The 25,278-nt window shown below is 47.5% G+C and overlaps 1 protein-coding gene across 4 annotated transcripts in view; it reads right to left on the reverse strand.

Moving 5' to 3' along the window:
• LOC115073851 (chromodomain-helicase-DNA-binding protein 1-like) overlaps positions 1–25,278 on the reverse strand; it is a 346,258-nt gene that overhangs the window by 300,595 nt on the left and 20,385 nt on the right. For all 4 annotated transcript variants that reach the window (XM_029572735.1, XM_029572754.1, XM_029572763.1 and 1 more), the window contains one exon: positions 13,704–13,802. In XM_029572735.1, the coding sequence (XP_029428595.1) occupies positions 13,704–13,802 (99 nt within the window). The remainder of the gene's footprint in view (positions 1–13,703; positions 13,803–25,278) is intronic.

The raw sequence follows: 25,278 nt of genomic DNA on the forward strand, positions 1-25,278 counted from the left end.
AATTGGTTCTTACCTGCTAATTTTTGTTCCTGTAGTACCACGGATCAGTTCAGACAGTGGGTTGAGCCTCCTGTCCAGCAGATGGAGACAGAGAAAAACTCAAAGGGTATTCTATATCAGGACAGTACTCACCCTGTCAGTATAAACGTTATCAAAGCAGAGAAATGTTAAGGTAAAGGTAACCAGAGTAAGATCAAGCAAGAATAAAAACATGTAACATTTAAACTGTAATTTGAAATTCAAAACCTTGCAAAGAACCGCTCTTAGATATATATCTATCTAGTAGATACTTCCGGTGCCTTATAGTTCTGATATGAAGTAGATATTTCCAAAATCTGTAAGTGAAAAAAAGAACTTCAAGCAGACGTGTCAAAGGTAGAATGCAGCCAGGGTGGGTGTCTGGACTGATCCGTGGTACTACAGGAATGAAAATTAGCAGGTAAGAACCAATTTTCCTTTCCATGTATGTACCCGGATCAGTCCAGACAGTGGGATGTACCAAAGCTTCCCTAAGTAGGGTGGGACCGAGATAGTCCCGCTCGAAGCACCTGTCTGCCAAAAGAACCAAAAATTGGCGTCTGTACATAGAGGCGATAATGACGAGCAAAGGTACGCAGAGAATTCCAAGTAGCTGCTCTGCATATCTCTTGCAGAGAGACCAACTGGCTCTCCGCCCAAGAGATAGCCTGTGAAAGCAAAGAATGGGCCTTTAAGCCCTCCGGAACCGTCCGGCCCCGACAAATATACGCTGACGCAATCGCCTCCTTTAGCCATCGAGCGATGGTAGCTTTAGAAGCCTTGTACCCCCTTATTTGGCCCGCTCCATAATCAAAGAGATGATCAGAGACTCTAAACTCGATAGTAACCTGTAAGTATTGCAGTAGTACTCTTTTTACATCAAGGCGGCGAAGGTCTCCGCCAGGCGTGCTCGCAATGACCTCTGGAGAAAAAGCAGGAAGCTCCACTGACTGATTTACATGAAAAGAGGACATGGCCTTTGGTAAAAAGGAGGGGACTGTTTTAAGGGAAACACCTGAATCTGAAAAGCGAAGTAAGGGCACCCTACATGACTAGGCTTAGAGCTCGGACACTCTCCTGGCAGAGCAAATAGAGATTAGAAATACAGTCTTAAGAGTCAGGTCCTTAAGCGTGGCCTGCCGGAGGGGTTCGAAAGGTGCCTCGCAAACAACTCGAAGTACCAGATTAAGGCTCCATGACGGACAAGTAGCCCGGACAGGCGGGTTCAAATGCTTAGCCCCTTTGAAGAATTGAACAACATCTGGATGGGCCACCACCACATAACCATCGACCCGCCCTAAGAGGGAACAGAGAGCCGAAACTTGTACCCGGCAAGGAATTGAAAGACAAACCCTTGGAGAGACAATTCTGTAAGAAGGAGAGGACCTGGGACCCTGGGGCCTTGCGTGCCGGGACTCCGGAATTGGCACACACAGTCTCAAACACTCTCCATACCCGAATGTAAGTCTTACATGCATGCAACAGAGTGGATATAACTTCCTCCTCAGTCTCCGCCGCTCAAAAGCCAGGACGCTAGACAAAAGCGATCAATTGATGGAAAAATACGGGACCTTGCCACAGCAGGTTTGGGAGGTGACCGAGGTGAAGAGGACAATCCGTCACGAGGTTCACCAGATCTGCAAACCATGATTCTCCAAGGCCATTCTGGCGCCATGAGAATGACTGGCCTCATGTGAAGTTCTAGCCTTCTAAGTACCTTTCCCACCAGAGGCCAGGGCGGGAACACAGAGGAGGACGTCGCGAGGCCAGGGTAGGACAAGGGCATCCATGCCTTCCGAGCAGTGCTCTCGGCTGCAACTGAAGAATCTGGGAGCCTTCGCATTCCTCAGGGTGGCCATCAGGTCTAAGTGGGGAGCTCCCCACTTGCGCACGACAAGATCCATCGCCTCTTCGGACAACTCCCACTCTCCGGGGTCTAGATGCTGGTGACTGAGGATGTCGGCTTGAATATTCTCCTTCCCCGCAATGTGGGAGGCTGCCAGTCGATCCAGATGGCGCTCCGCCCAGGAGAGCAGCTTGCTGGCTTCCAGATGACTCCTGGTGCCACCCTGGCAATTGATGTAAGCTACTGTGTGGCATTGTCGGAGAGGACTCGCACAGATTTGCGACGGATCAAGGGCAGGAAAGTCTTGAGTGTCAGACGGACTACTCTGTCCTCCAGACGATTGATGTGCCACTGGAATTGGACTGGGGGCCATTGCCCCTGAGTAGACTGATTCTGATAGACTGCTCCTAGGGTACTAAAGGAACTAAAAAATGAAATTTCTGACCTATTAGTTAAAATTTGTAACCTATCATTAAAATCATCCATTGTACCTGAAGACTGGAGGGTGGCCAATGTAACCCCAATATTTAAAAAAGGCTCCAGGGGTGATCCGGGTAACTATAGACCAGTGAGCCTAACTTCAGTGCTGGGAAAAATAGTGGAAACTATCCTTAAGATCAAAATTGTAGAGCATATAGAAAGACATGATTTAATGGGACACAGTCAACATTGGATGCCAATGGGACACAGTCTGCCATTTGGATGCCAAGATTGGGCATCCAAATGGCAGATGAAATTTAATGTGGACAAGTGCAAGGTGTTGCATACAGGGAAAAATAACCCTTGCTGTAGTTACACGATGTTAGGTTCCATATTAGGAGCTACCACCCAAGAAAGAGATCTAGGCGTCATAGTAGATAATACATTGAAATCGTCGGCTCAGTGTGCTGCAGCAGTCAAAAAAGCAAATAGAATGTTAGGAATTATTAGGAAGGGAATGGTTAATAAAACGGAAAATGTCATAATGCCCCTATATCGCTCCATGGTGAGACCACACCTTGAATACTGTGTCGCCGTATCTCAAAAAAGATATAGTTGCAATGGAGAAGGTACAGAGAAGGGCAACCAAAATGATAAACGGGATGGAATAGCTCCCCTATGAGGAAAGGCTGAAGAGGTTAGGGCTTTTCAGCTTGGAGAAGAGACGGCTGAGGCAGGATATAATAGAGGTCTTTAAGATCATGAGAGGTCTTGAATGAGTAGATGTGACTTGGTTATTTACACTTTTGAATAATAGAAGGACTAGGGGGCATTCCATGAAGTTAGCAAGTAGCACATTTAAGACTAATTGGAGAAAATTCTTTTTCACTCAACGCACAATAAATCTCTGGAATTTGTTGCCAGAAGATGTGGTTAGTGCAGTTAGTGTAGCTGGGTTCAAAAAAGGTTTGGATAAGTTCTTGGAAGAGAAGTCCATTAACTGCTATTAATCAAGTTTACTTAGGGAATAGCCACTGCTATTAATTGAATCAGTGCATCAGCAGCATGGGATCTTCTAGGTGTTTGGGTAATTGCCAGGTTCTTGTGGCCTGGTTTGGCCTCTGTTGGAAACAGGATGCTGGGCTTGATGGACCCTTGGTCTGACCCAGCATGGCAATTTCTTATGTTCTCATGCTCCCCAGCCAGAGAGGCTGGCATCCGTCATAACAATGATCCACTGGGGTGTCTTCAGGGGCATTCCCTTCAACAGGTGAGCGAGTGAGAGCCACCACTGCATGCTGGCGATGGTAGAGTCGGAGAGCGGTAGAGGTGTTTGAAACTCCTCAGAGACCGACTTCCAGCAGGACAGCAAAGCTTTCTGTAAAGGACGCATATGCGCAAAAGCCCAAGGAACCAAATCTAAAATTGAAGCCATATAGCCCAGGACCTGGAAATAGTCCCAGGCCGTGGGCACCGAGAGAGATAACAGATGATGTACTTGATCCATGAGCTTGAGCGCCTGGGCCTCGGGCAGCAAAACTTTGCCCACGCAGGTGTCGAAGCGTGCTCCTAAGAATTACAGGACCTGAGAGGGCTTGAGGTTGCTCTTGAAGAAATTGACTATCCACCAGAGGAAGGTGAGGATCGACAAGACTCTGATGACTGCTATCGTGCAGAGCTTCTCCGATTTTGCCCAAAGGAGCCAGTCGTCCAGGTAAGGATAGACTAGGACTCCCTCCCAGTGAAGGAAGGCCGCCACCACTACCATGGCTTTGGTAAATATGCGAGGAGCGTTGGCGAGACCGAACAGGAGTGCCCGAAACTGGTAGTGCCATCCCAGGATGTTGAAACGAAGATACTTCTGGTGTTCCTGGCAGATTGGGATGTGAAGTTAGGCCTCTGTCAAGTCGAGAGAGGCAAGGAATTCACCTGAAAGAACCACTGCTATGACCGCCCTCAGAGTCTACATCCGAAAATGTGGAACCTTGAGTGCCTTGACGACTCTCTTGAGGTCCAGGATTGGTTGAAAGGAGCAGTCCTTTTTGGGGACAACGAAGTAGATGGAATACTGGCCGGTCCCCCCTGTTCCTCCAGGAGGACCGGGACTATGGCATCGAGCTCTTGAAACCTGTCGAGAATCTGGCACACCGCTGGACGTTTCCAACTCCCTCAGGAAGAGATTAAGTATCAGTCCTGGAGATCCCAAGCAAATTCTAAAGCGTAGCCTCTTTTGATTACCTCAAGGACCCACTGATCCAAAGTAATTTTGACCCATTCCTCGTGAAATAGGGACAGACGTCCACCTAAGTTGGGAACGGAGGAATGGCCGGCCACATCTCATTGGGAGGACTTCTTGGATGATCCTTGAGGGTGACCATCCCGGAATGGACATCGTCCACGAAACGAATGAAACCATTGAGATCTAGTGGAGGTATTTCTTTAGGAAGCCCCCCCCCTGCGGCTTGTTGTACCTGCGCTGCCCCCTGAAACGAGAGCGCGAAGGAAAAAAAAAAGGACTTGGACTGTGTAGGGTGGTCCTCAGGCAGCTTATGAACCTTGTTGTCGCCCAAAGATTTAATAAGCTGTTCCAGGTCCTCACCAAAAAGCAACTTACCTTTGAAGGGGAGAGTGCCCAACTGCGACTTAGAAGAGAAATCTGCCGCCCAATTTCGCAGCCAGAGGAGTTGCCTGGCCAACATCGCTGAAACCATGGCTCTGGCCTGCACCCTGAGAAGATCATAGAGGGCATCAGCACCATATGCAACCGCGGCTTCCAGCCGCTCTGCCTCTGCTTGCCCGCTGCATGACACTGCTACAGATTGTCGCCCGAACATCGAGCACTAGGACTCCAAAAATCCTCCTGAGATGTACCTCCAACTTCCAATCCTGAAGGTCCTTCAAAGCCGTCACTCCTACCACCGGGATGGTGGTTCTCTTTGTTACAGCCGATACTAAAGCATCCACCTTAGGGACCTTGAGCAGGTCTAGGCATTGGTCTGAGACGGGATAGAGCTTGTCCATTGCCCTGCCCACCCGTAAACCGGTTTCCGGAGCTTCCCATTCCCACAGCAGTAACTGCATTTGCATAGGATGAAAAGGGAAGGTACGTGGAGGGGCTCTCAGTCCTGCCAGGACAGGGTCCACGTTAATGGAAACCGGGGTACTCGCGGTGTCCTCCGGAGGGGCATCGATGCCCAATTCAACTAGAACAAAGGGTATGAGCGGGTCCAGCTCCTCCCGCTGGAATAAGCGCAAGACATGCGGGTCGTCGCCTTCGACCAGGGGATTCAGAGTTATAGAATCTGCATCCAGATCGGGGTCTGGGAGCTGAGGAGGGGTAGGGGGATACAGAGGGTTTTGCACCCCTGGGATTGTCCAAACCCAATTAGTCCCCTGGGAATCTGGAAGCTTGGATGCCTGGTCAGTAGACACCCTAGGTACCTTTGCAGGGGGAGGGCCTATAGGAGCCTGCAGGGGAGGGGGGTCTTTGGGGGGATCCTCCTGCTGCAGCAAGCTAACAACATAAGCTTTATGCAATAAAAGTACAAAATCAGTTGTGAAATGAGAGGGGGTTTTCCCAGGCATCGGAGGAGGGGGAATATTATCCTGAGGATGAGGAATCAAATCTGGAAAATCCACAGGGCTTAAATCCTGTGGGGATTGATGATTTTCAGAATCCCTCCCCCTATCCGGTAAAGAAATAGGCTGGATCTCTGCAGCCAAAATGTCCGCCGTTCCCGCAGTTTTCAGGGACGGGGCCTGCCTAGCAGCATGCTTGCCAGCTCGAACAGAGACAGCTGATTTTGTCGGCAGAGGAGGGCCCTTTCCCATCGATTAAGCAATTCGAGCATACCCCCTTGCGGGACAGCCACGAAGCCGGCTCTCCACATGCCACACAAAATGGTGATCGAGGCATCGGGAGGGGGTGGGAGCAAGGAGTTACAGAGAAAACACCTGAGCTGCCGGTCCTTGTCCAAGGTATTGAATACCAGATTAAAGGCTTTTTCTGCTTTTTTTTTTTTTTTTAAGCAGCTTAAGGTGACAGAGGAATTTACTTCTCTGACTACAGGAGACCTGAGGCATGACACATCTCAGGGGTCTGAACTGGAGAGGGACTGGACCACCAGTATTCACCCCAAGCCAGGCAAGAGGCCACCGGGAAAAGGGTCCTAGGTTGAAGGAGTCAAGGGGACAGTCAAGAGCTAGGAGCAGAATCAAGAGCCCAATCAAGAGCCAGGAGCAGAACAAACTGCTCCAGTTAACTTTCTCTATATTTTTTTTAAATATTGGGAAATAACTAATACTTGCTTGATCCTTAAAAACAGAGATCCCTTAAAAACATGGAAGAAGAAACTTCCGCAAACCAAACTGCTACAAGAGAGGGAACCACAGGTTCTACTATCTGCATCTGCTGGAGACAGAGAAATAAAACAGAGATCCCATAAAAACAGAGAAAGAAGGAAGAAGAAACTTCTGCAAACCAAACTGCTACAAGAGAGGGAACCACAGGTTCTACTATCTGCATCTGCTGGAGACAGAGAAATACTGAAGGGGCACAGGGTGAGCACTGTCCTGATATAGGATACCCTTTGAGTTTTTCTCTGTCTCCATCTGCTGGATAGGAGGCTCAATCCACTGTCTGGACTGATCCGGGTACATACAGGGAACCTTCTCTTATTTCCAGATGATAATCGAGGGAGGAAGTGTGTGTATGCCCAAATATGCCCTGTTGGGCTAGCAGCTGTCCAGAAAGACCTTGGTCACCTATGATTATGCAGAGATTGGAGAACTCTGTGGCAAGAGATTAATTTTATGGACTTTGATGCAGTAGCAAAACCCTATATATAGGGATATATTTCACAACTGCTGGCTTTACAGCAGTAGTTTTCAACCTTTACCACATCAGGCCAGGAGCTCAACTGACTGACTTAAATGGAAGGACGTGACCACCTTTGGCAAAAAAGACGGAACACTTCGAAGAGAAACCCCCGACTCAGAAATTCTCAAAAAAGGTTGGTTCCCTACAAGAAAGAGCCTGTAACTCAGACACTCTATGAGCTGAGCATATAGCCATCAAAAAGAAGTTTTCAGCGTGAGATTTTTCAATGGCATCGCTTTAAGGGGCTCAAACAATATGATCACACAATATGCAAAGTACTCCACGACGGACATACCAGACGAACAGGAGGCTTTAAATGCTTTACTCCTCTGAGGAAACGCACCACATCTGGATGAGACACCACTGAGCTACCAACCAGAGTGCCTAGGGCCACTACCTGTACCCAGAGGGAGTTAAACGACAAGCCCTTGGCTAAACCATTTTGTAAAAAGGCTAACATCTGAGCAATCGCAGTGTGTCTGGGGAGAACCTCTCGCTCACGACACCCCATCTCAAAAACATACGAGAGAGAGGTAGACGTTTTTCTGGCTTGTAGCAGTGTAGTGATAACTTCCTCAGAGTACTCTTTCTTCCTCAATCTCATCCTCCTTTCAAAAACCAGGCCGCTAGACAAAAGCGATCTGCCTGGTCGAAATATATAGGACCTTGACGAAGAAGATGTGGAAGATGCCCGAGCCTTAGAGGGCCGTCCACCACCAGAATGATTAGATCTGCAAACCATGGTCATCGGGGCCACTCGGGAGCTACTAGGATTACACTCCCTGGGTGGACCTCTATTCTGCGAAGCACCTTGCCCATAAGAGGCCAAGGAGGGAACACATACAGGAGAACCGATGTGGGTCAGGGAAGTATTAGCCCATCGACCCCCTCTGCGCCGTGATCCCTTCTGCGACTAAAGAAGCGAGGAGCCTTGAAATTGTCCCGCATCACCATCAAGTCGAGGTGAAGAGTCTCCCACCTGCGAGAAATGAGATCCATTGCTCGATCCGAGAGCTCCCACTCTCCGGGATCTATGCACCGCCGACTTAGAAAGTCTGCTTGAATGTTGTCCTTCCCGGCGATGTGAAATGCCGCTAGCATCGCAAGATTTTGTTCCGCCCAAAACATGAGCAGCTCCACCTCGTCTGCTACGGCTTGGCTTCTGGTGCCTCCTTGACGGTCGATGTAAGCCACAGTCATCGCATTGTCAGAGAGAACGTGAACCGCCTGATGACATAATTATGGGAAGAAGTGTTGCAAGGCCAAGCGAACCGCTCTGGTCTCTAGGCGATTGATCGACCATCCGGATTCCTCCAGGGACCAGCTGCCCTGTACTGAAAGATATTGGCAAACAGCTCCCTAGCCGGAGAGACTGGCATCCATGGTCACCATTATCCAGTTCGGGACTTCCAGATCCACTCCTCGAGACAGGTTGTGTGGGAAAAGCCATCACCCAAGACTGGACCTGGAGTGATCGGTGAGCAGCAGATGGAATTGAAAATTCTCCGACTTGGGATCCCACCTGGAAAGCAATGCTCATTGTAACGGTCTCATATGAGCAAAAGCCCAGGGAACGACCTCCAGAGTAGATGCCATCAAGCCGAGAACTTGAAGGTAGTCCCAGGCCTTGGGCAGTGGAAGAGCCAACAAGCAACGAACTTGCCCCATCGGTTTGTGCATTTGATCCGTCTGGAGAAAAACTATCCCGACAGCAGTGTCAAACCGGGCTCCCAGAAATTCCAATGTCTGAGAAGGGACAAAGTTGCTCTTGGCCTGATTGATTACTCATCCGAGGGATTTCAAGAGAGCGGTCACCTTGTGGATTGCCTCCACACAGCAATCTCTCGACTTCGCCCTGATAAGCCAATCATCCAGGTAGGGATGAATGAGAAGGCCTGGTCTCCAAAGGGATGCTGCCACAACCACCATGACCTTGGTGAACGTACGGGGTGCAGTCGTGAGACCGAATGGTAGCGTGCAGAATTGGTAATGCATTCCCAGGACCATAAAGCGAAGGAACGTTTGCTGATCCTCACGAATGGGAATGTGCAAGTAGGCCTCCATCAGATCCAGAGAGGGCAGGAATTCGCCTTTGCTTACCGCCACAATGACAGAACGCAGAGTCTCCATGCAAAATTGCAGCACCTTGAGAAACTTGTTTACCTTCTTGAGGTCCAAAATTGGTCGGAAGGATCCCTCCTTCTTTGGGACTACAATGTAAATGGAGTACCTCCCTTTCCCCCAGTGTTCTGGAGGGAACGGTTTTACAGCTCCAAGAGCCAGGAGACGGTCGAGAGTCTGACAGACTATCTGCCATTTGACCTTGGGACCACATGGAGATATTAAGTAGAAATCTTGGAGAGGTCAAGCAAATTCCAAAGCGTAGCCTCGTTCTAATTTGCTTAGCACCCACTGAATGGAAGTAATTCTGGTCCACACCTCGTAAAACCAGGACAGGCGGCCCCCAACCCGAGGGATCGAGGAATGAACAGGCCCCACCTCATTGTGTAGTCTTGGAGGCGAGAGAGGAGGAAGAACCACCCTCCCGGGAGGTTCTGCAGCCACGAAAGGATGCAGTCCAGGCTTGGCTTCTGGCCAACGATTGTCGCCTGTTCTGACAAAACCTCCGTTGACCCTGAAAACAAGAGCGGGAGGAAGGAAACCCTCTGGAGGGTTTCGGTCTGTCCTCTGGTAATTTGTGAACTTTGTTCTCCCCCAGGGACTTTATCAACTGCTCCAAATCATCACCAAACAAAAAAACACCTTTACACAGAATAGCCCCAAGTTGAGCCTTGGATGAAACATTCGCTGACCAGATTCGAAGCCACAAAAGACGCCTTGCCGACACTGCCGACGACGTAGTGCGAAAGGAAGTGCGGAGCAGGTCATACAGTGCATCCGCTCCATACGCCACCGCAGCCTCCAATCGTTCCGCCTGCTGTGACTCTCCTGGAGGAAGATCTCTAGATGTCAGTAATTGCTGAACCCAGCGCAGGCTCACATGCAGCATATAACTGCTACATACTGCCGCCCGGATACCCAGGGCCGACACTTCAAAGATGCGTTAAGCAGGATTTCCAGCTTGCGGTCCTGAAGATCCTTGAGAGCCGCCGAACCCGTGACTGGAATAGTGGTCCACTTGACAACAGCCAAAACTGAAGCATCTACCTTAGGGGACCGCAGGAGTTCCAGAGATTCATCTAATAGCAGATAAATCTTATCCATGGCCCAACCAACCAGCATCCAGAGCATCCCATGCCCTGTTCATCAGCTGCTGAAGCATGGGATGGAAAGGAAAAGCCCGGGATGGTGTTCGCAAACCCGCCAGGACTGGGTCCACTGAGTCCTGCGGCGGAGCATGCGGGGGGAGCTCCACTCCAAGCTCAGAAAGAACTGCAGGAATGAGGGGTTCTAATTCCTATCTCTGGAACAGACAGACCACCTTAGGGTCATCTCCATCCAAGGGGGTCTGTTTCCCCTGGTATTCATCCAATCCCCCACTAGCGGGGGGAAAGTATAGGCCCCCGCATCTGGAACCACACTGCTCGGAACCTCCGGAGCGGCTGTGCCTCCTGAAGCCAAAGCGCCTTTTAACTTCGCGATCCGTAGAGACGTGGGCACATCCGTGCGCTTGTTTACCTTGGGGGGGACGGTCCCTGCGCAGGTCTCACCGGCAAAGCACCACCTTGCGGAGACCTGGAAGCAAAAAATGCTTTATGCATAAGGAGGACAAAATATAAAGGTCTTCCATGAAGGTCGGTATAGAAAAGCGTTAAATAAAGAAAGAAAGAAAAAGAATTAGAATCAACATCATCTCCCCCTGAGATATCAGGGTCCTCCTGAAAAAAATCCTGGTCCTGATCAAGAGTATCATGAGGACTGGCAGGGACCGGTAACAGCGCTGAGGGAAGCTCCCCCGCCCCCATAGCCCTTGCCTGAGCTTCAGCAAAGGTGTTTAAGATGGCTGCTGTCCCTGCACTGAGGGGAAACTGGTCAGCCCGAGGCTCCGGTGGAGCAGATCGTTTTTGAGCCTCTCGGGGCTTAGCAAATGCTGCAAACCCAGAAAAAGAGCTGTGTTCCCCTCCAGGAAGGCAGCGGGAGCAAATATCAGCCCGGGAAAGCCGCGCGGACGATTCTCCACATGCCACACACAAAGATGGCCGCGGCATCATGGAGAGGGAAAAACAGACCAAAACTCAGCAAAAATGCGGCTATTCGGACGGGGAGGGGTCCTGGATTGCAGCCCACCAAAAAAGAAACATTTTCAAAAATTTTGATTCCCCCCCAATCACTGAGGATTGGCACGAGGTAAGAGAGGGACCCGACCACCGGTAATCTCTTCCCCAGCTCCTTACCTGACTGGAGCCCCGCAGGGTTACTAACCCCAGCTCCAATAACCTGCCACCAGAGGGGATGACCCCGTAGGATCTAAAAAAACCCTGAGAGGATTGGGAAACACTCCCTGCTGCAGAAGAACTTCTCTTTTTATTTTTTAAACTTGCTTGATTCAAAACTTTATATAGCTAGTTTACTCTTAATTATGCTAAGGGATAGCCTACACCCCAGAAACAAGGCAAGACTGCAGGGTTTGCACCACCTCCATCTGCTGGAGACAGAGAAATACTGAAGGGATGCAGGAGGCACACCAGGTTAAGTGAGGGTGCCTTTCAAGTTTTTCTCTGTCTCCTCCTGCTGGAAGGGAGGCATAACCTATGGTCTGGACTGATCCGGGTACATACAGGGAAAAGTTCATTATATATTACGGCAGAGTTAACCAGATCCAAGGTATCTAACAACCTGACCTTCTGATGATGACTACAAGATTAAAATCCTGCTTTAGAAGAAAACCAGGACCCTTAAAGATTCCACAGGGAAGCACCAATCGGAAAACTACCAGGAAGGAAGGCAAGCAAAAAAGGCATAAGTGCTCCTGCTGCTGTAGGGCTGATAAAACCTTTGTGATTGAAAGGTTTCAGATAAATAACAATAAGAAAATAAAAAAAAAAAAAGTCTCTTGTGGGAGGTTCATAGGCTAATAGGACAAGGCAAGGCATTATGTAATTAGGCTGCAACAAGAAGCAGGTTTTTTTTTTCTTCTGTGTATGTTATTTGTTTAGAGAGATTAAGACAATCATCGTCAATCATTGTCATTGACAATCATCGTCAATCAAAGACAATCATTAAGACAATCTCACCTGACGTCAGGGATCTAGGAGCCTGGCTGGACAACAATCTAAACCTAAAAAAATTTAACAACACTACCACAAAGGACTGCTTTTACAAACTGCAAGTCCTCAGAAAGCTAAAACCTCTCCTTCACTTCAATGACTTCCGTCTAGTACTACAATCCATCATACTATCTAAGATCGATTACTGCAACTCCCTTCTACTCGGACTCCCCACAAATACTATCAAACCCTTACAGATGGTTCAGAACGCCGCCGCCAGAATCCTCACAAATTCCAACAAAAGTGAACATATCACTCCCATCCTCCGTAACCTACACTGGCTACCTATCAAATACAGGATCCTCTTTAAAGTTCTCACAATCGTTCACAAAGCGACACACACAACTTCAACCTCATACATCTTCCAGACCCATCAGAAGTGCATACAAAGGCACACTGTATGCCCCGCCTGCAAAAACATCACTAAGGAAACGAGCACTATCTTCAGCAGGCCCCCACCAATGGAACGCGCTCCCCCCAGATATAAGACTTGAACCTAGTCATCAGAAGTTCAAAAAAAAGCTAAAAACCTGGCTCTTCCACCAAGCCTTCCCAGACACTTAATGCTGCCTAGATGCTATGATAAACTCAACCATGGGCTACCTCGTTGAGTTTCTTATGTTGACTCTCTTGATCGGTTGCTGCCCCTGGTCCGTCTTTCACTCAATTCATCTAAATGTTCTCTCTCAGGTCAGAGGACTATGTTATATCACTATTCTCATCTTCTGTCCCTTGCCCTCTCTCCTAAAGGATCTCTCCCCGCCCTTTTTCTACACCCTATAGTTCCCCTCCCCTTTTTCTAATTTGAAATTTCTTTTAGGCAGATCCCGGGACTAATGCCTATGGCAGTTTTCAGCTCGGAGTTTATTTATTCGAGTTCTTGTATTCTCATACTATATATTCCGTATTCATTCCCGTTGACCTGTTCCTTTTTCCCCTTATTAAAGATACTGTGCTCAATTGTTTTTTGTAACTGTACTATGATACTGTGTTCATTTGTTTTCTTGTAACTGTACTATGTTCAATTGTACCATGTTCAATTGTTCTATGTAAAGCCTTGTTTGGACATTTCACTGTTATATGTAAATCGGAGTGATTTGTATTTCATACAAGAACCTCGGTATATACAAAATTAAAAATAAATAAATTGTGAATTGCCAAAAATAAATTACCAACAGATTCTGCATCTAAGGGAAGCAGTAAGAAGTACCCAGGGGTCTAGGAATGTCACCAATAACTAATGAAAGAGGGACAGAGAGGACCTGATAGTCACCAAAATGAGGGCTGTTTTTTGGGGGAGGGGGGGTTTTACCTCTTCTGATCCACTGTTTGAAGAAGCTGCTTGTTGCTGCTGCTTTCTGAGCACTGCAGATCGCTGTATAGCCAGAATACCTGGACTTGATTTCCAGAACTGACACAAAAATATAAGCACTCATCAGCATAACAGACATTTACCTTCATTTCTGTGCATTCAAGTGGACTGACATGGCAAAACACTATTTATTTTTTACTTATAAGTTCCTATATTCCTCATCTTCCAATCTCAATTGTTTGGTACAGATCACAAAATTACATTCATAATTAAAAGAGTAGTTTACAAACGTTTTCAAAACACAAATAAAAGCAAACCGTATAAAGGAAAATTGGTTCTTCAATGCTAATTTTCGTTCCTGAAGTACCACGGATCAGTCCACACAAGTCCAGCAGATGGAGGCAGAGAACAAAACTTTGAGACACTGCTACATAACAGAGTGCCACATGCAGTCACTCAGTATTGACCTATACCCAAGCCAAGATGTTTACATTAACAAACTCCTAATAAACTTTAGGGCAAACAGAGACAAAGTTGGAGCTCTCTGAAACTAGGCCTTCTTATCTTAACACAAAGCACAGACCAATCTATGTACATCTCTCATTAATCTGAGTATATCACATACCAAGCTCAGCAACATCCAGAAGTGAGGAAGTCTTTCGAAAGATGGGGACGGGTCTCTGGACTGATCAGTGTACTTCAGGAATGAAAATTAGCAGGTAAGAACCAATTTTCCTTTCCTGTTTGTACCCCGGATCAGTCCAGACAAGTGGGATGTACTATTCTGGGTGGGAACCTGAAAGACCTGTATGCAAATTGAAAGTTGCCTCTTCTGGCGCCTGCACATCCAAGTGATAATGTCTGGTAAAAGTGTGAAGAGAAGACCATATTGCCACTCGCCAAATCTCCTGCGGAGAAAGCAGTTGACATTCTACCCATGAGATTGAATTCCATTAGGGCGGAGGCACTCTCAACCCCTCCGGTACCGACCAGCCCATACAAATGTAAGCCGAAGCAATCATCATCTTCACCCATCGTGGAATAGTGCCCTTTGAAGCCTTATTGCCCTTTTTTGCTCCACTGACTAGGACAAACAGATGATCAGATCTACGAACGGCATTTCTCGCCTTAAGGTATTGCAAAAGAATCCGATGCACATCCAAATAAGTGAAGCTCCTTTGCCATAAGAAAGTCCGCTGACAAATTCGAAAAGGCTGGTAGCTTGACAGTCTGATTAAGGTGAAAAGAGGACACCATCTTAGGCAAAAAGGAAGGAACCTTATGTAAAGAAACCCCATCCTCCGAAAAAATGCAAAAAAGGGTCCCTACACGATACTGCCTGTAGTTCACATATTCACCTGGCTGAACAGATAGCCACCAGAAAAACAGCCTTCAGGGTTAAATCTTTCAACAATGCCCTCCGCATAGGTTCGAAAGGGGAATCACAGAGCACCTGATACACTAAATTAAGGTTCCAGGCCGGACAAATTCTCCACACCATAGGACACAGATGCTTTGCCCCTTTAAGGAAATGAATTACATCCGGATGAGAAACCAAAGATCTACCCTGAATCCTACCTCGAATGGATCCCAAGGCTGCCAACTGAACCTGAAGGGAATTATAAGCCAGACCCTTTGGCAAACCATTCTGCAAAAATACTAAGATATGCAGAATGTCCACCTTCAATCGGATGCACCTTGTTTTGGAAACACCATGACTCGAACAAATCTCCATACTCTGACATATGCCATTGACGTGGAAGATCTTCAAGCCTGAAGCAAAGTTGCAATCACTGGTTCCGAATAACCCTTCAGATGGAGCGGATGCCTCTCAAAAGCCAAACCAGACAGAAGCGATCCTCCTGGTCTGAAAATATGGGCCCCTGCCACAACAGCCTTGCCAGATGGGTCAAGCAAATGGGACAGTCCACTGCTAGCTGCAGGTGGTCCACAAACCATGGCCAGCGTGACCATTCGGGTGCTACCAGAATCACCCTGTACGGATGAAGCTTGATTCGGCGCAGAACTTGACCTACAAGAGGCCATGGCAGGAAGACAAACAGAAGCTGATGAGATGGCCACGGTTGAATTAGAGCCTAGACGCCCTCTGAACTGACATCCTTTCTGCAACTTAAGAATTGAACCGCCTTTGCATTGCCCAGAGTTGCCAAGAGGTCCACCGCTGACCTGCCCCACCTCGCCAGAAGCAAGGCAAAGACTTCCGTTGATAACTCCCACTATCGGGGATCCAGGCGTTTCTGCTGAGGAAGGCCATCTGCACATCATCCACCCCCACAACATGGGAAGCAGCTATCCTCTCCAGATGTTTTTCTGCCCAGACAAACAGTTCTTGTGCATCCCACTGTCATCACGTTGTCTGAAAACACTCACACTATATTGTCTCGAACGAGTGAAAGAAACACCAGTAAGACCTTGCGCATTGCCCTGGTCTCCAGACAATTGATGGACCATGTCTCCTCCTCCGGCGATCACCGACCCTGGGCTGACTTCCCCTGGCAAACCGCAGCCCCCCCTCCCCCATCCAGAAAGGTTGGAATCCATAGTCATCAGCACCCAATCCAGCACTTCCAGATTAGGTCGAGACAGTCAATATGAGAGACTGGACCTGGCATCCTGCGGCAATGGTAAAGGAAGCTGAAATTCCTCTGAAAGTGGGTCCCAATGGTATAGCAGCACTCCCTGTAAAGGACACATGTGGCACTAACTCCAGTGTAGATGCCATGGAACCCAGTACCTGCAAATAATCCCAGACCCTGGACACCGATAGGCTCATTAGCCTCCGGATCGGAGCTTGTAATGACTATACTCTCAGTAGTCAAACACTTTTCCTAACTCGATATCTAAGCGCGCCCCCAGATATTCCAAAAACTAGGTTGGCCTCAGCTGACTCTTTGCTGGGTTCGTCACCCAACTCAACAATTCCAGAAGCTCAAGTACCCTCTGGACTGATCGATCACCCTCTGCTTCTGACTTCGTCCGGATCAACCAATCATCCAGGTATGGGTGTACAAGGATACCTTCCTTCCTGAGAGCCGCTGCCACTTCCACCATCACACCTTCGTGAATGTATGAGGTGCTGTTGCCAAACCAAAGGGTAGAGCCTGGAACTGGAAATGCTCTCCCAGGACTAATAATCTCAGAAACCTCCAGTGGTTGGCCCGAATGGGGATATGAAGATAAGCTTTTGTCAAGTTCAACGATGCCAGAAGCTCCCCTTTGCGCACCACTGCTATGATGGTGCGCAAGGTATCAATCCGAAACTGTGGCACCCGGAGGGCAGCATTCACCTTCTGCAGATCTAGAATGGGGAGAAAAGTGCCTTTCTTCTTTGGAACCCCAAAGTACACAGAATACCAACCGTGCCCCCTCTCTTGAGGAGGGCACGGGTGCAATGGCGTGCAGGAGCTGTAAATCGATCCAGAGTATTCTGCACCACCTCCCACTTGTTCCGGGAGATGCAGTGGGCGACCACAAAGGCATCCCTGAGCGTACGAGAAAATTCTAAGGCGTATCTGTCTCCCACCACCTCCATGACCCTCTGGTCCAATGATATTTTGGTCCACTCTTTGTTAAAAAGGGACAACAGTCCTCCAATGGCCACCGGAGAGGAGCGTACCAACACATCTTCATTCCCCCCCCCCCTTGTTTCCACTGCCCTCTTAAGGGGCACTGTCTCTCTGGGGTCTGCGCTGGCTCCGAAAGGACTGCTGTCTGCCAGAACTTTCCTTCTGCTTTGCCGGTCCAGAACTTCTGCCCGCATGAAATCTCCTAACTTCCAGAAAGCGAGCTTGTGGTGGAAAGGAATTCTTAGGGGCTTTCATGTCCTCCAGTAATTTATTACCCTTGGACTCTCCCAATTGCTTCATGAGCTGCTCCAGGTCCTCCCCAAAGAGCAGCTTCCCCTCGAAGGGGAGATTAAACAGTTGTGCCTTAGATCACACATCTGCCGACCAATTACGCAACCAAAAGGAGTCTCTGCGCCGCCACAGCGACTCTACTCTTCTCGCGGAAGCCTGGATCATGTTGTACAGAGCATCGGCCACATAGGCCAATCCCGCTTCCAAGTGAGCCACCTGCACTGACTCAGCCGCTGACCCGACCACTTGTCATGTGCTTTCTGCACCCAGAACAAACAGGGTCTCTGCATTAAACTTCCGCACACCGCGGCACGAAGACTCAAAACCAAAACCTCAAATAGCCTATTGAGCAGAACCTCCAACTTCCTGTCCCAAATACCCTTTAGGGCTGCCACCCCGGTCACACGTGATCGCTGACATGCCTACATCAACTTAAGACAATTCTCCAGGACTCCAAGATCTGCTCCAACAAGGGGTATAGCTTTGACACAGCTCTCGCTACCTCCAGGCCAGCTTCAGGAGACTCCCATACTCGATCTACCAGCTTCTTCACAGTCTTCAGCAACAGAAAGGTCTCAGGGGGCCTCCTTAATCCCTCCAGGAACAGATTCACCCTTCATTATCACAGTCCTGCTGGGTGACCTTAACCCCCAGCTCCTCAATCACCTGGGGAATTAAGGGACCCAGCTCTTCCTTGCGGAACAGGCGGACCACCCGTGGGTCATCATCTTCCGCGACCGGTACCGCATCCAGATCCTGCATGGGATCTCCTTATGCATCCACCGGATCCTGGACCAGATCCCCCAAGGCATTCACTGGATCCTTGTCCGGATTCACCGGATCCCCTAGCCCCGATCCAGCTCATCCATTCCATCTAACGAATATTCCACCTCCATGGCCCGCCTGAGCCTCAATGAACACAGGATCCTTCCTGACTCAACCGGCCTTTTAGCCTTCTTGCCCAACCAGGACTTCCAGGGGCAGGATCTCTTGGAGACCCCAACTCCTTCCTGGCTAGATAAGCCATATGGAGGAGCGGCATAAAATCTGAAGAAAAAGACTCCAGATCAGAGGAGGAAGAGTCCAGATCACCAACTCCCTGATCCGCAGCCCTTCCCCCGCTACCAGGAGGGTCCTTTTCTACCGGAAACAGAGTGGAGAGTCCCGAGGACCTGAAATGGCCGACGGAGCTTCAGCACGTGCTGTCAAAATGGTTGATGGCTCCTCCAAACCCCCACCCCCGGGCTTCCAGAACCGACCCAGCTGCCTTCTCTTTTCCGCCGCCACCCCCCTTGGCGTCTGGCAAAGGTTCCAGTCCTCTCTCCTTAAGGCACAATTGTGGCAAAACGCGGCGAGTCCGACTCAGACCACAGCCATGACAAAGTTTGCTGGAACGGTTGGGCCTGCATACGTGGTCAGGCCTAAAAATAACCCCTGCCAACGAAAATGCTCCTGCAGCTTTCCGGTGCTGAAATTCAGCACTCACCCGCCCCCAATGAAAACAGGCAATTTGGCCTGCTCCCTCTGCCTACCTCCTGGCAGGAAACAAAGCCTTACCCGCTCCTCTGCACTGCAGCTGTGTCTTTCCCTGCTGCAAATCTTTTTTTTTTTTTTTTTTTTTTTTTAAAAAGAACATCACACCACAGGAAAGGAAAAGAAAAGAAAGTACTTTCCTGCTTTAGGAGGCCACTGAGGAGCCAGATACACCGAAGGAAAAAAGAGCCCAGAGGGGATGAGGGAACCAGGGCCCCTGGCCATCAACCACCCTGCCAAGGAGGGCCGAGTTCAGACAGGGTCACCAACCCCCACCGCTCACCCTGCTCCATCTGAGGGATGGCCCTTGAAGGAACTTAACACCTTGGGGAGCCGAATCCTCTGCTTATTCAAATCCTAACTTTTTAGAATTCCAGACTTCAGGTTTGCACCTCTACCATCTGCTGGAGACAGACAAATACTAAGGGACTGCAGGTGGCACTCTTGGTTATGTAGCAGTGCCTCAAAGTTTGTTCTCTGCCTCCATCTGCTGGTAAGGATGCATAAACCCACTTGTCTGGACTGATCCGGGGTACGAACAGGAAACTATTATATACTGAGGTAATAAAATAGTTTGAATTAAATAAAGTCAAAATCCAAAAATATTTGGATAGAGGCCACTAATTTTTATAACCTGAGAAATGTCAGAATGTTTATTTTGGGCACCATTATAGATAAAAACTGAATATTAAATCATTTATGGGAAACTTTTTAAAGACAATTTTTAGGTACATAACACAGTTACCACTCACAATATCACTAAACATGAATGATATTCTTGATTTGGGACTGCAGGTGGCCCTACTCTGCATTTCCACTCATTAGCTAATCGTCAGCTAATAGAGGTATGCAGGCTGCATCTCTTCAGAGTACTGCTGCCAGCAACATTGCACAGAGTAGGAGTCTTCAAAGCAGGTTTGGGATTTTATTGCCCAAAGCAGAATGTGCTATAGTCCTGTGACAGATATCCCTTTTTTTCAATTTTCAAAAAAGCAATCTTGAGGAAGAGAGAGAGGGGCTGTCTCAGCACTATAAACACCAACTCACAGGGCTGTGCTTAGTGTACCACTGCTATAATACTCTGGAAATAAGCATCACACATAAAATTCTGCAGCTTCCAAACAGGGGTGCAGAGGTCTTGTGAGTTGGGTTTTCTTGCAGTTTTTGAAGGATGGCATAACCATAAGTTAAGTACTTAACTGTTTTGCCATCAGATGTTAAGTAAAGAACAGAATATGCACTGATGGTTTTGTTTTCCATTATACATTGCTGTAAATCTGATATATATATAGTCAGCTGAAAATGTGCTGTGGGGTATTTTTAAGGCTAAAAATGAAAGTTAGTAGGCAGAATTCAAATCATCTTGGGGAGCACTCCTTTAAACCATTGGAATTCAAACACAATTAGGTAAAACAGAGACTATGGCGCAAATGTGAATTGCCTTGTAATAGAGTGCATTTTAGGAATACTGAAAGATTTTAGAATATTTTTAGAGAGAGACCACATTATTAAAGGGTTGATGATTCCAAAGCTTAAAAGCTCAAAAAGGAAGAACTTTAACTTAATCAGAAACTTACAAAGCACAATACTCCTATGTACATAGAAAATATTGATTTGGGGAAAAAGCAAGTTTGCTTACCGTAAATGGTGTTTCCGTAGTTAGCAAGATGAATTAGCCATGCTGTCATGGGAACTGTCCATCAGGGCCCGGGAGGTGGAGCTTGTTAAGCAGAGGTCAGAGTTTTGTTTCCTCTACGGCTGCGCATGTGTTCCCGCGCAGGAAGTAACAGATTCTCCTCAGTCTGTAATTAAGCGTAAGCATATGTATATAGGAGAAATGGTTGACTAACAGGGAGGAGGGCGGTTCAGCATGGCCAATTCATCCTGCTTTCTACGGAAACACAGTTTACGGTAAGCAAACTTGCTTTTTCCCCGTTGATAGCAGGGCTGAATTAGCCATGCTGTCATGGGAATCCAAAGCTCCCTATCACGCTGTCGTATTTGAGTGTGATCTTGGAAGTGGTAGTCGGCCCTTTGTTGCACTGCATAGTTGTATGTCCTCTTTCTTCATTTTTTTTTTTACACTGAGAAGGACTGCAGTACAGCTTGACCGATTTTGCACCAGCCATTGATTGTTAGTTTAAACAATAATGGGAAGTGAAGGTATGAAGAGATGACCACGTAGCCGCTTTACAGATGTCTATTGGTGAAACGTGGCGAAGATGTGCTATGGATGTTGCCATAGCTCTAACTTGATGAGCGTTTGGAAACTTCGGTAGAGTTTTACCTTGTTTATCATAACATTGCGCTATCCAGCTAGATATTGTTCGTTTGGTCACTGGTATACCTGGTGCGTTAGGGTTAAAGGAAACAAAAAGTTGAGAAGCACGTTGAGCAGATTGTGTTCTTTGCTTGTAATATGCGAATGCCCTTTTACAGACCAGCGTATGTAGCATACGTTCCCTGTCGTGGAATGAGGCTTGGGAAAGAATGTTGGTAATTCTATTGTCTGATTTAAATGGAAGGGAGATACTACTTTTGGAAGGAAAGCTGGGTGAGTTCGAAGAACTGCTTTTTGATGGAAAAACTGTAGATAGGGAGCGTAGTGAACTAAGGCTTGCAATTCACTGTCCCATCTTGCGGAAGTAACTGCTGTTAAGAATACCACTTTCCAGGTTAAGTATTTTATGTGAGCAGAGTCCATGGGCTCAAATGGTGGTAACATTAGTTGTTCTAATACTACGTTCAGGTTCCATGGCACTGGCGGTTTAGCAATTGGCGGACGAAGGTGCTTGAGTCCTTTGATGAAACGAGACAACAATGGGTGAGTGGAGATAGGCCGTACCAAAATCAGCCTATGGTAAGCTGCAATTGCACTCAGATGAACTCTAGTCGAGGAGATTGCAAGACCCGAAGCATATAAGGTATAAAGGTAGTCCAGGAATAGCTCCGGGGAACAGTCCAAGTGGGGAATTTTATTAGATTTGCACCACTTGGTATAACGTTTCCGCTTGAACCCATAATTGCACCTAGTTGATTGTTTCCTAGATTCCAACAATACCTGCTGGGCTGTTGCAGAAATGCCTTGCTCGTTTAGCAGGAGCCGCTCAATCTCCACGCCGTCAAGTGAAGAGAGGCGTGAAGTGGGTGAAGAAGCGTGCCTTGTTGTTGAATTAGGAAATCTGGCCGATTCTGCAACCGAATCGGGTCTGTTATGGAAAGGTGAAGTAGATAACTGTACCATGGTTGTCTGGGCCACGCAGGTGCTATGAGGATTAATTGTGGCCGGTCTGTTATACACTTCTGAATAGTTCTTGTGATGAGTGGAATGGGAGGGAAAGCGTACATCAGGCTTTCGTGCCAAGGAATCAGGAATGCATCTTTTGCTAATCTGTTGGGAGTTGGCCATAGTGAGCAGAAACGAGGAAGTTGAGCGTTCCCCTCTGTTGCAAAGAGATCGATTGTCGGAGTCCCCCATTGTCGAAAAAGACTTTGAACTACATCTGGGTTGAGAGTCCATTCGTGAGGATAAAACATCCGACTTAATCTGTCCGCTCTGGAATTTGCAATTCCTGGCAAGTACGTTGCTTGCAGATGAATGGAATGTTGATATGCTAATTGGAAGATCAGCAGGGCTTCCTGGCAAAGGGACCATGAACAGGACCCTCCTTATTTGTTTACAAAAAACAGCGCCGCTTGGTTGTCCGTGTAGACCATTACTTTGCGACCCTGTAGATGGGACCGGAACACTTGGAGGGCGTTTCGGATCGCCCAAAGTTCCAATAGATTGATTTGTAAATGTTGTTCGGACGGGGACCATAGACCTTGAGTTTCCAAGAGGTCTAGATGGGCTCCCCATCCCTTGCGAGATGCATCTGTGGTTAGGACTGCATTGTGAGGAGGTGGGTTGAACAATGCTCCCTTGGAAAAGGTGGATTTCTTGAGCCACCAACTGATGACCTTTGCCATTGTCAACTTCAACCCCCATTGTAGAAGACGCATGTGAAGTCTAGTATTGGGAACAGTGAAAATGGCTGCTGACATATGACCCAACACCGTTAGTATTTGACATGCCGTCGGTTTTTGTGTGCAGAGAAGAATTCGGAGGAGGCGACACATTTCAAGTTTCCTGTCTTCCGGTAGGAATGCTCTGTGGCATATCGTGTCTAGTTGGGCACCAATGAATTGAAGAACCTGGCAAGTACCCAAAAACTAAGCCTATTCCATATTACCATTGCTAATGGCAGTGGCTATTCTCTAAGTGAACTTAATAGCAGGTAATGACACTATCAACTGTGGAAGGTGCTGTACCAATATCTGCGGGCTCGACGCTACTATGAGCCAGTCGTCCAGATATGGAAAGATTGTCATTCCTTTCTGACGTAAGTGAGCCACCACAACTACCATACACTTGGTAAAGACTCTGGGCGCCGCCGAGAGTCCAAAGGGGAGAACTTTGTATTGATAATGTTGCTGCTTGTATTGAAAGCAGAGGTACTGCCATGAGGACGGGTGGATGGGAATATGTGTATAGGCATCCTTCAAGTCTATTGAGCACATCCAATCGTTTGGTTGTAACAGAGGAAGAATGGACTTGAGGGACACCATTTTGAACTTCTCCTTGACTAGATATTTGTTCAAGTCCTGGAGATCTAGGATTGGACAAAGTCCTCCCGATTTCTTTGGAATGAGGAAATATGGGGAGTAAAACCCTGTGTTCAGGGTTGTGTGTGGTACAACTTGGATTGCTTGCTGTTGTAGAAGCATGGAGTCCTCCTGTCCGAGTTGAGGATGATTCTTTCGTATCGACTGATGTTGTAAATGAGGAAGGAGGGGTTTTGTTGTAAAATGGAGTTGGTACCCTTGTTTTACTATATGTAGAACCCACTGGTCTGAAGTGATCGCTTCCCATGCCAGTAGGCATTGTTGAAGTCTGCCCAGGGGTGCTTGCTGTAGTAGTGGTGGCTGAGGATTCAAAAAGACTGCGTGGATTTTTTTTATGTTTAAACGGTTTTTATTGGATTTTCAAGAATAATACACACAAAAACATATTAAACTAAGGCGAGAGGAGCTCTGATCTCACCTCAGAACAAGACCATCACTAGAAAAATATCAAAACCCCTCCAGAAATACCCACCCAGTCAAACAAATCCCCCACCCCCCCTTGTAGAAGTGTGTAATAATATAGTGTTTGATAACAGTCTGTTAGCCAGGCTATATCTAACACAGGGAGAGATAGACAGGTTAATCATTAATAACAAGACTGCGAGCCTGATGAGATAGCGATTGCAGATAAAGCTGCCACACTGCAAGGAAGCGTTGACGATGCTGAGGATTCATCTTGGCTTCTAGGCTTTCCATAGTCATCATGCCGTGAAAACTATTCCGCCAGGACCAGAACGAGGGGTTCTCAGAAGACCTCCACACAGAAAGAATAATCTTTTTCCCCACTAAGCATGCTTTATGAAGAAGCAAGCGAGAGCCAGGGTCTCGGATCCTAATCGGGGAAATACAGCCAAAAAGTAGCCACATAGGAGTAATTGGAAAAGCGACGTCCAGCAAGTCCGCTAAGTAATATGTTAATATGAGTCTCAAGAATTTTAGGTTACGTTTAATGTTTCTACTGTTAACTGGCAACATTGTTCCATGTACCGCCTTAGAGCGAAATTGAAGTTTCATTGTAAACCGATATGATTTGTACTTCTACAGGAATGTCGGTATAGAAAAAAATATAAATAAATAAATAATAAATAAACCGCTACACGTTTCCAGAACCTTTGGATTGGGGCACAGGTCCAGGAGGTGTGAGATAAGGTGCCTGTACTGTGGCCACATCTAGTGCATGCTACCGAGGGAGCTATAGCAAAGTGAAAAGCAAGTACAGGTGATACATATGCAAGGCTTAAAAACATGAACTGTAATTCCCAATAATATTGATTATTCGAGACCCTGGCTATTCGCCGAAAACATCCCCTCAAAACAGATTGAGTCACCACAAATTCCCCATCCCCATTCCAGCATGACTCCAACACCGGACCTGGGTCAATTTCCACATGCCTACGCAGGCACTTATAGTACATAGACAGCGAAGGAGCAACACAGCTGTCAAAATGAAACTTTATTCAATTTAAGGTAGGACAAGGGCAATTTCACATCGGCTGAAA

This window comes from Rhinatrema bivittatum, chromosome 1 (assembly GCF_901001135.1).
Source record: "Rhinatrema bivittatum chromosome 1, aRhiBiv1.1, whole genome shotgun sequence".
In the NCBI taxonomy this organism is placed as follows: Eukaryota; Metazoa; Chordata; class Amphibia; order Gymnophiona; family Rhinatrematidae; genus Rhinatrema; species Rhinatrema bivittatum.